The following is a 15,821-nucleotide window of genomic DNA, read 5'->3' as shown; positions in this document are numbered from 1 at the left end:
AAGAAGACATGCAGATGGCACATGAACAAATGCTCAACATCACTAACTATTAGAGAAATGCATATTAAAACTACAATGAGGTACCACCTCACACTGGTCAGAATGGCCATCATTAATAAGACTACAAATAACAAATGCTGGGAGTTCCCATCGTGGCTCTGTGGTTAACGAATCTGACTAGGAACCATGAGGTTTCGGGTTCGATCCCTGGCCTCGCTCAGTGGGTTAAGGATCTGGTGTTGCCGTGAGCTGTGGTGTAGGTCGCAGATGTGGCTCAGATTCCAAGTTGCTGTGGCTCAGGAGTAGGCCGGTGGCTTCAGCTCCAACTAGACCCCTTGCCTGGGAACCTCCATATGCCATGGGTGCTACCCTAGAAAAAGACAATAAATAAATAAATAACAAATGCTGGAGAGGGTGTGGAGAAAAGGAAACCCTCCTACATGTGGGTGGGAGTGTAAACTGGAAAACAGTATGGCAGTACCTGAGAAAACTAAATATAGAACTATCATATGATCCAACAATTCCACTCCTAAGCATATATCCCACAAAACATTCATTCGAAAAGATACATGCACCCCTGTGTTCATTGTAGCACTATTCACAATAGCCAAGACATGGAAACAACCTAAATGTCCATCAATAGATGAATGGATTAAGATGTGGTACATATATACAAAGGAATACTACTCAGCCATAAAAAAGAACAAAACAATGCCAAGAGCAGCAACATGGATAGGACTAAAGATTCTCATGCTAAGTGAAGTAAGTCATAAAGAGACAAATACCGTATGATATCACTTATATCTGGAATCTAATATATGGCACAAATGAACCTATCTACAGAAAAGAAACAAACTAATGGACATAGAGAATAGACTTATGGTTGCCTAGGGGGAGCGGAAGGGAGTGGGATGGATTGGGAGTTTGGTATTAGTAAACTATTGCATTTGGAGAGGATAAGCAATGAGGTCCTGCTGAACAGCACAAGGAACTATATCCAATTACCTATGATAAAATATGATGGAGGATAATATGAGAAAAAGAACATATATACATATGTATAACTGGGTCACTATGCTATACAGCAAAAACTGACAGAACACTGTAAGTCAACTATAATAAAAAATTGAATAGTTAAAAAATAAAATAAAATTACCTTGCTTGTTTCATTTATTTTTGTATACATTTATTTATTCCTCTAAACTTACATTTAGACTATAAATTTCATGAGCAGGGAGCTTATCTGTATTTCCGTACTCTTCTGAGGCTCTCTGTGCTCAGCAAATATGTGTGAATAAATGGAAGAAAAAAGAGATTTTGCTTATGAGTCCTCCCAGATTCTAGGATGGGCATATTTCAGTCAGAAGTTGGAAAATGGGTTATTACCACTGGAAACCATGAAGCAGCAGTCAGGAACCTTACAATCCTATTTGTTTGCCTTTAAAATGTTGTAGTGGCCCCCATCAAAACCCTGAGTTTGAAGTTTTTCAATGCTTTAACAGTTTGCCAGAAATTCCATTAATTATAAAAGTTCTACCAAATTAACACATATATCTTTTTTTTTTTTCCTTTTTTTAGGGCCACACCCATGGTATATGGAGGTTCCCAGACTAGGGGTCGAATGGGAGCTATTATCTACTGGCCTACACCACAGCCACAGCAACAATGGATTCGAGCCACATCTTTGACCTACATCACAGCTCCCAGCAGATCCCCAAGCCACTGAATGAGGCCAGGGATCGAATCCGCATCCTCATGGATGCTAGTCAGATTCATTTCCACTTGGCCACAATGGGAACTCCCAACACACATATCCTTTAAAAATGAAATGTTTAAGGGTTTATCTGTCATCCATATTCAGTAAGAATTTCCATGTAGGTAGCTTTATTTCTAATAAGGAAGGATTCAATATTCCATTTTAATACTTGAGGGGAATACTCTTGTGGTCTAATGGTTAGGACTTGGTGCTTTCACTGCTGTGGCCCAGGTTCAATCCCTGGTGTGGGAACTAAGATCCCACATTGCTGCAAACTATGACCAAAACAAAAACAAAAACAGACTTGAGGGGAGACAGCCAGACTGCCATTGTGGGTAGCCTGGACAAACTAGTACAAAAAACGGAAATGAGTGCCTTTTTCTGAAAGTGCCTCCTATGAACTCTGAATCCAGGAAAAGAAAGAAACACACTTTTTAAATCCTTCCTTTTACTGTCTGGTCCTAGAATTTACCTTGAAACTTTTTTTGCTTTTTGTTTTGTTTTGTTTTTTGCTTTTTATGGCTGCACCCACAGCACATAGAGGTTCCCAGGCTAGGAGTCAAATTTCAAACTGGAGCTGTAGCTGCCAGCCTACACCACAGCTCACAGTAACACCAGATCCTTAACCCATTGAGCGAGGCCAGGGATGGAACCCTCGTCCTCATGGATCATAGTCGGGTTCCTTAACGGCTGAGCCACGAAGGGAACTTCTACCCTGAAACTATTGATACTTCACCTACACCCTGGTTAGAGTCTGCTTAGAGTCTGTGTGGGCTTATCTAAATATCCCAGCCCCATTCATAACATAAAACTAGATTTTCCATGGGAACTGAGTGCCAACAAAGTGCCAACTCACAGCTAGAGGTGCTTCCATTTAAAAGTTTACACAGCTTTGCGCCTCCCGACGTGGTTGGTCTACAAGACCATCTTGTCCTCACCTACCTTTACTAACACTTTCCTCCCTGGCACCACTGCTCTGCTCTTTCCCAAGTGACCAACAAATCCTCTTGAACCATCCTTTCCCTTTTTCCAACCCTCCAGGGCAGAGCTCTTCATAAAAACCAAACACAAAAGAAGAAAGAGAAAAATGAAGGTACTATGGTTTTCCCCAAAGGCCTAGATACTTATAGGACCTGGGCACTAGCTAATTTGCAATAAATCAAATTGTTTTTCTACCAAACTCTCTAGACTGGTTTAAAAACTTTAAAGACATCCATTCAGGCAGAGACAATTTACCACAGTATTCCCTTCAGTGAAACGAGAACAATTTTATTATCTGAGACTTTAAAGGGAACTGAGAAGGCAAGAAACTGGCCTTACTCTGCTGTTGTGACTAGATGATATCAGCACACTTCCTCAAATCTTGTAAACACCAGCCTGTGCTCAGGTTTGGGGTCCATTAGAGTAAGACTTCCTCTCTTGGCTTTGACGCAGGCCTCTCTTCATACACACTGCAGGCCATGCTCCAACTACTTCCTAAGACCCCACCTTGCAGACGGCCAAACCTGGCAGGCCTCTCCTCCACCTGGGCTCAAAGGCAAGCCAGTCTTCCCACTGTGCCTTCACCATTCACTCTGGTTTGTATGGCTCTCTCCCCACAGAGGTGGCCTCACAAATTTATCCAATAGTTTAAAATGTGTACGAGTACTTTATGGGTCCTCTTGCCCTTCCTGCAGGGGCTTTAAATCTTTCTGCCTGGCCCCTCCCCAAGACTCCCAGTGCTACCAAGCTTTTCAGAAGTAATGAATTAATGCACAGCAACTAAATCTGAGTGAACTGACATGATCACTAAGTTCCTTACAGGGTTGTGTGTGAGGGCGGTACACGTGCAGGACTCAGATCAGGTAATGTATATGAAAGCCCAAACCTTATACAAAATAAGGTGTAGTTGCTTTTTTTTTTTTTTTTGCTTTTTAGGGCCACACACGTGGCATATGGAGGTTCCCAAGCTAGGGGTCGAATCAGAGCTACAGCTGCTGGTCTACACCACAGCTCACGGCAACACCAGATCCTTAACTCGCTGAGCAAGGCCAGGGATTGAACCTGCATCTTCATGGATCCTAGTCGAGTTCATTAACCATTGAGCCACAAAAGGAACTCCAGGTATAGTCATTATTATTCAGATGTTAGTACCTTCATTTATTAAACTTCCCAAAAGCATATGCTTTTGAAAAGAGCCATGCAAGGCAATGCTCAAGTTTAAAAAGTGGACTTTTAGGCACTGATACCAGCACAGAAGAGAGATTTGGGGGACAGAGGTATCTTCCTGGTGTCTTTAATTCATAGCATACAAGTGACCCTTTATAATCTAGCAACATTTAAGGCTGGACCCGAATCTCTCCTCTGACTTAAGGAACCACTGTTCTTAGGATAGTACTAAACAATCCATATCCTGGCACTTGATAACAGTCTGCATGGATATTCTCAAATGGCTTCAGTGTATAAAAATCCTCTTTCCCCATTCATGCAATAAACTCTTGGGGAGCAGAAGTCATTATGATTTGTCCCTCTCATAGTACACTATACAATGTAAGTGCTCAATAAATACCTGGGAAACTGAATTGTGACTGTGTAACTTAGAGGAAAAATCTACTTAAACATACATTATAATCAAAAGACTTATTTTCCACAAATATCATTTCCCAAACCCAAATGGTTCCCATCACTACAAGCTGATCTCTGATCTAGCTGACTGCACTCTCTCTACTCCCCTTCTCTCTAACATCACCTTCTCCAGAACCATTACCCTAGTCTAGCAGCCCTGAACTGAAACCATGCCAAATCTACCCTCTTTAAAATTTATGTTTTGGCGAGTTCCCGTTGTGGCAGAGCAGAAATGAATCTCATTAGTATCCATGAGGACAAGAGCTCAATACCTGGCGTTGCTCAGTGGGGTGGAGATCTGGTGTTGTCCTGAGCTGTGGCGTAGGTCGCAGCGCTGCTAGGATCCTGGGTTGCTGTGGCTGTGGGTAGGCCGGCAGCTGTAGCTCCAATTTGATCCCTAGCCTGGGAACCTCCATATGCTGTGGGTTTGGCCCTAAAAAACAAAAAAGAAGGAAAATTTTGCATTTATGATTCCATTAGAGAACATTGTAAGCAGCCATTTAGAGAGAATTATTATATTTCTGAAGCCCTACCTACCCCAACCCATCTCAGAGAATGCCAATGGGCAGTACCCAGAATCAGGGTAATTGTGGCCCACACCAAAGCGCCAATTTTCCTCCAGAGTTGGAAAGACAGAAGCCATTTTAACGTTATAGTCTGAGTATTTTAAGGGACCCGACTCAAACTTGAAATCTTTTTTAAAAGAAACTTGAAAAAGTTCACTCTCTCAGCGGCTGTTTCCCCCCTCCCCCGACCGTGGGCCATTCTGACTCCTAAGTTGGGGCAGCTCCGCCTCCCTGGCAGGGGGCTGCAGAGCACCGTGCGACCCCAACAGGTCCCAGACCCCTAACCCATCAACCTAGTCGCCTCCTTCCCCCACAAAACCCCAGAAGTCCTCAGGTTCTGGGCCACCCCTACGGCCACCTCTCCTTCGGCCCCTCTTCCAGGCTTCTTTTCGCAACCCGGACATCGGTCCTAGCTCTTCCCTCCGGCTTAGGCCGCTCCGGAAGTGGCCATCTTTTCTCCCAGGCTGTCCTACTTCCCCTGACACCCCCCACCTCAGACACCCCAACAGCTCGCACCAGACTCCTTTCTGTTTTCCCTCCTCCAGGACCCAGCCTTCACCGCTCTCTCCTCTTCCTCTCCCACCTCCTCTTTCCCATTCATCCCTACCTTGCCCTGTCGGGACGCCTGGCCTCCCTCCTGCCCCACCTCCTCCAACCCCCTTCGCTCGCATCAATAGGACCCCTCCCCCTCACCTCTTTTCCGTCCTCCAGCAGCAGCCACTCGGCGTTCATCCCTACCCGCCGCAAGCACCAGCTCCGGTCACCGGCGCGGCCTCCCGTGACCAGGGAGCCGGGCTCCCCCATAGCCCACTCGGCCCTGGGTTGCTGTCAGTACAGAGCGAGGTTGCTGTCAGCACAGAGCGAGGTTGCTGTCAGCACAGAGCAAGACCCCGACCCGAGTTCCCGCCGCCTCTCCGCTTTCTCGCGGACGCCATACTAATACTACAGACAGAAGCAATCGCTAGGAGCTCGCGATCGATGCAAACGCTCGTTCGGGCTCCGCCCCCAGCCCGCTCCCCGCAGACAAGCCGGAGTCACTACGCCTGCGCGAGACTAGGGCTGGGGCGGGTTGGCCCAGGTGAGGGTGGTGTAGCCTCAGGTCCGGTACTGGTGTGCGCTACACTCTGAAGCTCCCATGTGACACCTTACTCTCCCTTTGTAGCGCCCCAGCCTCAGTTCTAGCTACCTCAAACTGGAGCCTCTTCTAACCTTTCTTCTCGCTTTTAAAATTTTTGCTTTATGATGCTTTCTATGTTATTTGAAATTATAAACAACTTTTAACTTGTGATCATTTTTAAATCCGTGAAGCCTGTTTCTAAATAGCATCTCGTTTGCACGATCTTTTATTGCCGAATTTTTTTAACTTACACTGTACTAGACAAGTCTTGCCAAGCAGAGAGCAGTGTTAACCTGGGGCCAGGTGTGGAAGAGGGGGAGGGGGGGTGTCGAATGCAAATGGAGTTGAGGGAATTTTCAGAGGTGATAAAAATGTTCTAAAACTGCTTTCTGATGTACACTGGAACATAATATTGTATGTCAATTGCATTTCAATTAAAAAAGTGAAAATGAAATTAGATTATGGTAATGATTGCACAGCTGTATATATTTACTAAAAAGTCCTTTGAAGCATACACTTCCAATGAATTTTATGGTGTGTAAGTTATCCTCAATAAAGCTGTAAATTAAAAAAATGAAAAAACAGCAAACTCAGATTCTTTCCTTTGATTCTCCAGAATAATCTGGTAGCTGCTCCCTGTAGTAACTACCTCTGTAATCACTCAATGCCCCCTTTGGTCGTTTTGATTTTCCAACACCTGGTTCACAGTTTTCTTAAACTCTGTCAAGAGAAAAAAAATGTATATTAAATGAATCATACAAAGTGCAATAATAAGTGGCTGATGTTTATTGAGAACTAAGGACTTGACCAAGCACCCTGCATAATTTATTTTACTTGCTTCTCACAAAAGATATGACGATGGTGGTTACAATTATAATTCCTACTTTAGAGATGATGAGAAAAGAGGGACAGTAGTTCCCCTGTGGCACAACCAGTTAAGGATCTGGCATTGTCACTGCGGTGGCCTGGGTCACTGCTGTGGCGTGGGTTTGATGATCCCTAGCCAGGGAACTTCCGCATGCTACAGGCAGGCTGAAAAAAAGAAAAGAAATTTCAGCCTTTAATGTCACAGAGGGTCAGGAAAATTGGTGGAGGCTTACCTGCATTCACGGAGATGCTTCCCTAACCTTTGGAAGGGTGACTGCTATGCTTTCATCCCACCTTAGTGTTTTGTCCCGGATCAGCAAGTACACGTAAGGCCATCCTGACATTTAGTTGGCATGTCTCCCTAAGCTCTTGTGGGCTGTGACAGTTTCTTGGACTTCCCTTGTTTTTGATGACCTTGACAATTTGAAGGAATACGAGCCAGGTATTTTGTAGAATATTCCTTAACTGGGATCTAGCTGATATTTTTCTCATGATTAGACGGGCTTGTAGGTGTTGGGAAGAAGACCACAGAGGTCGAGTGCTATTCTAGTGCCACATTAAGGTTACAAGCTATCAATGTGAATTATCACTACTGACATTAATCTTGATAACCCTGCTGAGGTGGTGTTTGTCAGGTTTCTCTACTATAAAGTTACTCTTTCCCCCCTTTTCTGTACTGTGCCTTTTGGAAGGAAGGTACTGCACAACCCACACATAAGGAGTTCCTTAAAAGTATGGTTTCTATATACATGACTTGGAATTCTTCTGCACGAGAAATTTGTCTCTTCTCCCCGTTGATTAATGGAGTCATTTATTATATCACTATGAACTCATAAATAACTTCTGTATACTTTGTGCTATAACCCAATACCACTTTATTTTGATGCTCAAAGTGTTCCTTCTTTGCCTGTTGAGAGCTCTTTCAGGTATGTCCCTTTGACATACACTCCCATCATTATGTTTTAGTGAGCACTTCCTAACTTTCTAGCATGAGATGCTCTAGACCTAGTATGAGCCATTTCTCTAAGGAGCCTAGTTCCTTTTATTAGAAAGTGGCATTAGAAATCAAGATCTGGGCACTGGGTGTGCTTATTGCTACTGGGATGTTACTGCTTCCAGACATTTTAGACATACGCATCAATAAAAATTCATATACCAGGCTGTATGCTCAGACTTTGTTTTGATACCAAGAGTGTATGAACAAAATAGTTTGGAATCAATGCCTTCTAAGATTTGGGTATTTTATTGCTCCACTGCCTCTATATCTTCCCTTATGTGGTTCTCAGCTGGGGGTGATTTTTGAACACCAGAGGACTTTTGGCAAGGTCCGGGGACATTTTTGATTGTCATGACAGGGCAGGGGTGTTACTGGCATTCAGTGAGTAAAGCCAGGGATGCTGAAAAACATCCTGCAAATCACGAGATAGCCCCCTGCCAAGAATCATCCAGTCCCAAATGCCAATAGTGGGAAGGCTGAGAAACTCTGCCTCATACCCATCTCAAGAGGGAAAAATAGAAGGGCAACAGAGCAGGAAAACAGGATGTTACCTAGACCTGTGGCTCTAACACCTGTCTCATTACATTGCCCAATTAATGTTAATTGAATAGAGCTGAGGAGTGTTAGGGTTGGCAAAGGAGAGGCTTGGGAGTAGGAAAGGAAAACAATAAGAAGAGGAAACACAGGGCAAGAAGGGAAAAGGAGAGAAACACAAGGGGAAAGGGTGGCAGACTGTTTTCCAAGATGATTGCAAAGATCCTCCATCCCACATACTTTCACAATGTAACACTGACATGCCTCACATTGCAAGATGGTATCTATTTCCTTCCCTTGACTCTGGGTGGTTGTGTGACTCCAACAGAAGTGATGCTATGCCATTAAAAGTGATAAAATTTCCACCTGTTTTTGGGGGGATGCTCTTAGAAAGTGGTCACCTTGAGAAAGTGGAGAAACCACATAGGCAACAGCCTGAGGTTCCAACTAACACCCAGCATCAACTGCCAGACATAGGAACAAAGGGGCTCCTGGATGATACCAGCCTTTGAGTCTTTCTGCTGAGGCCCCAGGCACCCTGGAGTAGATATAAACCATTCCTGCTGTGCCCCATCTGAGCTCCTGACCCACAGAGTTTGTGAGTATAATACCATGGTTGCATTAAGCCACCAAGTTTTGTTACACATCTATAAAGAACTGGGACAGGAAGTGTGTGTGTAGGGGGACCCTTGGAGAGTTGTTGGTTGTCTGCTTTAGATACTAGCTAGGGGTAAGGCTAGGTGCTGTCACATTCAAACCCCAAATTTCAGTGGCTTGACGCAATAGAGGTTTACTTCTTACTCACATAATTGTTCAGTACAGTGTCCCTGGCTGGCGGACAGCCTTCTATTAATTCATTCAGAGGAGTTTCCGTTGTGGCTCCATGGCTCAGCAGGCTAAGAACCTGACTAGTCTCCATGAGGATACAGGTTTGATTCCGGGCCTTGCTCAATGAGTTAAGGATCCGACTTTGCCATCAGCTGTGGTATAGGTCAAAAATTCGGCTTGGATCTGGCATTGCTGTGGCTCTGGAGTAGGCTGGCAGCTGCAGCTCTGATTTGACCTCTAGCCTGGAAACTTCCATATGTGCAGATGCAGACCTAAGAAACAAAACAAAACAAAAAGATGACGATGACAAAGCTTTCTCTTTTTCTACTTCTCTCCCATTTCATTTTTCTCTCCCCGGAATAGAGGTGGGATAAAAAGGTGGAATATAAGTGATCTCATTTTGCTTCCTCTTTGGTTTTTGTGGGAAGCCAGCCTCTACTCAAATTCGGTGGTAAACCAGAAGATACTGCAGCACAGTAGTGAGGTATGAGAAGTCTAGAGCTAAGTTGCCTGAGTTCGAATCCTAGCTCTGCAACTTACTAGATATGAGACCATGAGCAAGTTGCTTGACCTCTCCAGGCCTCACTTTCCCCATTTATAAGGTGAGGGTCACGATAGCATTTAACTTGTAGGATTGTTGTGAGAGTTGATTTGGTTCATTCCTGTAAGATAGTTATGCTTGGGGGAGTTCCCATTGTGGCACAGTGGAAACGAGTCCGACCATGAGGACTTGGTTCAATCCCTGGCCTCACTCAGTGGGTTAAGGATCTGGGGTTGCCGTCAGCTGTGGTGTAGGTCTCAGACACGGCTTGGATCTCGCATTGCTGTGGCTGTGGCATAGGCCAACAGCTGTAGCTCCGATTCGACCCTTAGCCTGGGAACTTCCACATGCCAAGGGTTTGGCCCTAAAAGAAAAAAAAAAGATAGTTACACTTGGTATATTGTAAGTATCCAGTAATTGTTAGCTACTGTTGTAGAAGAATGGAGTGTCAGCTTCTGCAGTATAAACTCTTATCTCCCTGTTTGTTTTCTAGGCTCCCTTGTCCAGCCGTGAAGACAAATTGTTTTCTTCTCTTTAAATTGGTGGAGTTATAAAGTAGGAACCTTTTCAATCAACGTTAGACTGTTTTATTATCCATCTCCAAGCAAGATGGCTTTTTAAAAACTCTCTAAACCAAAGAGTTCTGTGAGCAAGGGGTGATCCATTCTGGGGGCACAGCTTTGCCAATTCATTTGAAGCGTGGTTTGCATGTGTGAGGTTCAGTAAGGGTGAGGTGGGGCTTTTTTATTGTTTTGGAAAGATAGAGAAGAAAGGGGTCTTGATGTAGCATCCCAAGCAAAGTCCTGTGTTTCGTTTTCTTTTTCTTTTTGTCTTTTTAGGGCTGCACCCGAGGTATGTGGAGGTTCCCAGGCTAGGAATATAATTGGAGCTGTAGCCACCAACCTATGCCAGAGCCACAGCAACCCCAGCTCCAAGCGACCTGCACCACAGCTCAGGGCAAACGCCTCATCCTTAACCCACTGAGCGAGGCCTGGGATCGAACACTGCAACCTCATGGTTCCTAGTCGGATTTGTTTCTGCTGTGCCACCATAGGAACTCCCTCTGTTTCCCCTTAAGTACTCTCTAACCTTGAGATCACAGGCCAGTCTTTCTATAGACTGCTCCATTTAGTCATGCTTGGATGGGGTGATCAATGAGTGCACAGGTGGGTCTCCTAGACTTGGAGGAATTCAGGGTAACTGAAGGGAGTTAAAATCCCAGATGGGGTGATCCAGCCTTTGTGTCTGGGGTGCGGCAGGGCTGGAGAGGGGGCTGACAGCTCTTTCTTTCTCTCTCCCTCTCTTTCTCTTCCTCCCTCCCTTCCTTCCTTTCCTTCTCTCTTTGCCTTGCCCACTGCATGTGGAAGTTCCTGGGCCAGGGATTGAACCTGTGCCACAGCGACTGGAGCCCCTGCAGTGACACCAGATCCTTAACCCACTGTACCACAAGGGAACTCCTCCACATTCACTTTCATTCTACCAGTTTTCTTACTCATTTATCCCCCCACCATCTCTTCTCTATGCTGAAGGAATCAAGGAAAGATGTCTTATCTATAAAAGGGAACTGTTTTAGAAACCCAGAAGTGGGTGAGGAGGGAGAAGAGGACCATCTGCTTGGGATGGCGTGTTCATTAAGTGCTACTTTATATAAACATACAGCTTCAAGTATAGAGTTGTAAGATATTTCTGATACCTTTAATCAGGTTTATTATTTTGCAAGTACTTATGAGTCATCACGTTTACTAACATCCTGGAGTTACCGGTAATCAGTAATTAAGGTGGATGGTTTGGAGGTACTTGAAATTAGTGCCATAGGAAACCACCTTGTTCCTTTTTGGTTGGGGCCCTGGCTGCTTCTTTAAGCATCTACATCCTTTAATTTGCCAAGGATCAGTATCCGGTTCAAATATTTACTACCCATCTGATTTAATAAAATCAGGGGGCAGGGGAGAAGGAGGTAGACAACAGGGAGGGAAAGAAGGCAGTGGGAATCAGGAATCACTAATTACTGCCTTGTTCTCTCACTGTGCAGCTGGCTTCAGACTGTTAATTTTGCAAGTAGTACTTGGTACCAAGCACCTAATATAAAGTAAGGCTTGGGGTGACTTACAATTGAACCATATCACTCTGAGTTGCCTACTTTGAGACTATAAAAATCACAAGGATCCCCAACTCAATTCACCTTCATCCAAGGTTGGGGAAATGGCTGAGAGGGGGACTGTTTCTCACTTGGAGAACCTTGAGTTATACAATCCAAGGTTATTATGCAATTCTCATCACATTTTTTGACTCACAAGTTTATTGTACTATTAGCTCTAGCCTTTATTATTCAGGACTTACTGAAATGTGCTTATATTTATTGCAGTTAGCAGCAGCCTTAGCTCTCTCACTTCCTTAATAATGTTTAGAGCTGTCTTTTTCAAACTCAGGTTAACACTCAGTAATGAGTCTTTTTTTTTTTTCTTCTTTTTTGGCCACGCACAGCATATGGAGTTCTGGGACCAGGGATCAGATCTGAGCCACAGTTGTGACCTACACAACTGTGTAGGAGCTGTGACAATGCTGGATCTTTTAGGCCTCTGTGCCAGGTCAGGGATCCAATCTGCAACCTGGTACTGCAGAGATGCCACAGAGGGAACTCCTTTTATGAGTCTTGACCAGCAATTTTTTTTTGTCTTTTTGCCTTGTTCTAGAGCCGCACCTGCCGCATATGGAGGTTCCCAGGCTAGGGGTCTAATAGGAGCTATAGCTGCCAGCCTATGACAGAGCCACAGCAACGCGGGACCTGAGCCGCATCTGCAAACTATACCACAGCTCATGGCAACGCCAGATCCTTAACCCACAGAGCAAGGCCAGGGATTGAACCTGCAACCTCATGGTTCCTAGTCAGATTCGTTAACCACTGAGCCACTATGGGAGCTCCTTGACCATCAATTTTTAAAAATGGAATACAACAGAGTAGGTCAGAGGCCATCACACATAATGAGGATAAGTTGTTTGTGAAATGCTGCTCATATTTTTGTGGATGTTTGTACTGAGTCTCAATGTAAAATGTATTTTTTTATTTTATTTTACTGCTTTTTAGGGCTGCATCCACAGTATATGGAAGTTCCCAGGCTAGGGGTCCAATTGGAGCTGTAGCTGCCGGCCTATGCCACAGCCACAGCAATGCCAGATCTGAGCTGCGTCTGCGACCTACACCACAGCTCACGGCAACACCAGATCCTTAAGCCACTGAGTGAGGCCAGGAATCAAACCCACACCCTCACGACTACTAGTCGGATTCATTTCCACTGAGCCACAATGGGAATGCCATTTTTTTCTTTTCTTTTTTTTTTCTTTTTACTGTAGGTTGTGGTTAAATGCTGGAAGGACTTCTGGTGCTAGATAAGATGAAATGAGCCCATATCAGTATATCAGTACTCTGCCACCAGTTACAACTAAATATTCTGCACAAAATACAACTGTCTGAGAACACTGAAAAGTGAAAAAACAGGCAAATTAAGGAGCCTGAAGAAGCCATCTGTATTGGGTGAGTTTCTCTAAATTTTTTCCTTTTTTTCTCTTATAGCTTTGACCTGAGAGTAGGCCCCAGTAGGGGAGCTCCACAGTGGGCGGAGTCAGCAAAAACTCTGAGAGAAACCTAAAAGAACTCCCAGTCCATCCCACTTCCTCCCGGCTCCCTTCTACTCTACTTCTGACACCAAGTGTGTGTGGGTTTTTTCCACATGAACCAATTCTTTTGTTTTAGCTGTGCCCATGATATGCAGTTCTGGGGCCAGGGATTGAACCTGCACAACAGCAGTGACAATGCCAGATCCTTACCTGCTACACCACCAGGGAACTCTCACACCTACTAATTCTCTTAACTCTCCAGACACCAACTGTGTCCCTACAGTTCAATTCTGACACAATCTGGAGTTAGTGGAGATCTCAAAGGCTAAGGGCTCAGTCCCACAAGACAGCCTGTTTCAGATGCCAGGTTGTTGCCTTTACTTCTGACCAACCGGCTACGAATTGGGGGTTCCCATAGCCCTTGTTCAGGTCTGATAATGTGCTGTGTTAGCTCACAGAACTCAGGGAAACAAAACACATTTACTGGCTTATTAAAAACGAACAGTCAGATGATGAGGTACATAAAAAGAGGTCTGGAAGGGTCCTAATGGGAGGAGCACCCGGTCCCTAGGAAGCTGGGAGCACAACTCTCCCACCACATGGATCTGTTCACCAACCAGGAAACTCTCTGAACCTCTTTTTTTTGGTGGTGCCCAGCATGTGGAAGTTCCTGGGCCAGGGATAGAAACCGAGCCACAGCAGCGAAAATATCAAATCTTTAGCCACTAGGCCAACAGGGAACTCTATCTGAACTTTTTTTTTTTTTTTTTTGCTTTTTATGGTCACACCTGCAGCATATGGAAGTTCCTGGGCTAGGGGATGAATAGGAACTGCAGCTACAGGCCTACACCACAGCTCATAGCAACACTGGATCCTTAACCCACTGAGTAAGGCCAGAGATTGAACCCACATCCTCATGGATATTACTTGGGTTTGTAACCCATGCAGAGCCACAACAGGAACTTTCTGAACCACCCCCACCTTTTTAAAATGATTTTTATTTTTTTCCATTATAGCTGGTTTACAGTATTTTGTTGCTTTTCTATAGAAAATCGTGACCTAGTCACACATACATATACACTTTTTCTCACATTGTTATGCTCCATCATAAGTGACTAGATATAGTTCCCAGTGCTATACAGCAGGATCTCATTGCTCATCCATTAAAGGCAATAGTTTGCATCTATCAATCCCAAATTCTCAGCCCATCCTATTTCCTCCCCCTCCCCCTCGGCAACCACAGGTCTGTTCTCCAAGTCCAGGATTTTGTTTTCTGTGGAAAGGTTCATTTGTGCCATTTATTAGATTCCAGAGATAAGTGATATCATACGGTATTTGTCTTTCTCTTTCTGATTTACTTCACTGAGTATGAGAGTCTCTAGTTCCTTCCATGTTGCTGCAAGTGGCATTATTTTGTTCTTTTTATGGCTGAGTAGTATTCCATTGTATACCACATCTTAATGCATTCATCTGTTGATGGACATTTAGGTTGTTTCCATGTCTTGGCTATTGTGAATAGTGCTGCAGTGAACATATGGGTGCATGTGTCTTTTTCAAGGAACATTTTGTCTGCATATATGCCCAAGAGTAGGATTTCTGGGTCATATGGTAGTTCTATGTATAGTTTTCTAAGGTACCGTCATACTGTTCTCCATAGTGGTTGTACCAATTTACTTTCCCACCAATGGTGTAGGAGGGTTCCCTTTTCTCCACACCCTCTCCAGCATCTGTTATTTGTGGACTCCTCTCCCCTGCCTTTTAAAAACTTTTTTGGCTGCATCCACTGCATATGGAAGTTCCCAGGCCAGGGACTGAACTTTAGCCACAGGTGCAGCAATGCTGGATCCTTAGCCCACTATGCCAGGCCACAGAGACAACACTGGGTCCTTAACCTGCTGTGCCACATGGGAGCTCCCATCTGAACCTCTAGGGATTTTTTTGTGAAGGCTTCATCATGTAGGCATATTTGATTACCGATTCAATACCCAGCCCTCCAGCAGCCCACCCAGAGTCATCTCATTAGAACAAAAGATGCTCCTACCACTCAGGAAATTCCAAGGGATTTAGGAGATCTGTGTCAGAAACCCGGGGTGGTAGGGGGGTGGGGGGGGGAAATCAAAGACCAAATATTAGAAAAAAAAGATATTCCTAACACTCCGATCACACAAATAATTACAAGTATTTTGGAAGCTCTGTGTCAGGAACTGGAAGCCAAAACCAAATATGTATTTCTTAATATGTTACAAACCTTATCTCTCTAACTTGGGAACGGGGTCCTTCCAAGTCAGGATTTCCATTATTATTATTATTTTTTTCTCTCACAACCAGTTGTGAAGCAATGGTTGCAGCAGCAAGGCTGAAATTTTGAGAAATACTGACATTCTGGCTAATTGACT

At 44.4% G+C, this 15,821-nt stretch overlaps 1 protein-coding gene across 5 annotated transcripts in view; it reads right to left on the bottom strand.

Annotated features, from left to right (window-relative positions):
* The window catches only part of RNF8 (ring finger protein 8), a 37,585-nt gene extending 31,674 nt beyond the window's left edge, over window positions 1-5,911 (bottom strand). For 3 of the 5 annotated variants that reach the window (XM_047795388.1, XM_047795385.1, XM_047795386.1), the window contains exon 1: window positions 5,620-5,896. In XM_047795388.1, the coding sequence (XP_047651344.1) occupies window positions 5,620-5,730 (111 nt within the window). In that variant the 5' untranslated portion in view covers window positions 5,731-5,896. Of the gene's footprint in view, window positions 1-5,619 lie in introns of all 5 variants that reach the window. The other 2 variants (XM_047795387.1, XM_047795389.1) reach the window with 2 other exon arrangements.
* Window positions 5,912-15,821: the final 9,910 nt, after the last annotated feature.

Source organism: Phacochoerus africanus, chromosome 9 (assembly GCF_016906955.1).
Source record: "Phacochoerus africanus isolate WHEZ1 chromosome 9, ROS_Pafr_v1, whole genome shotgun sequence".
Classification (NCBI taxonomy): Eukaryota; Metazoa; Chordata; class Mammalia; order Artiodactyla; family Suidae; genus Phacochoerus; species Phacochoerus africanus.
The sequence above is the reverse complement of the archived record's forward strand: the minus strand, read 5'-3'. Positions and strand labels throughout refer to the sequence as shown.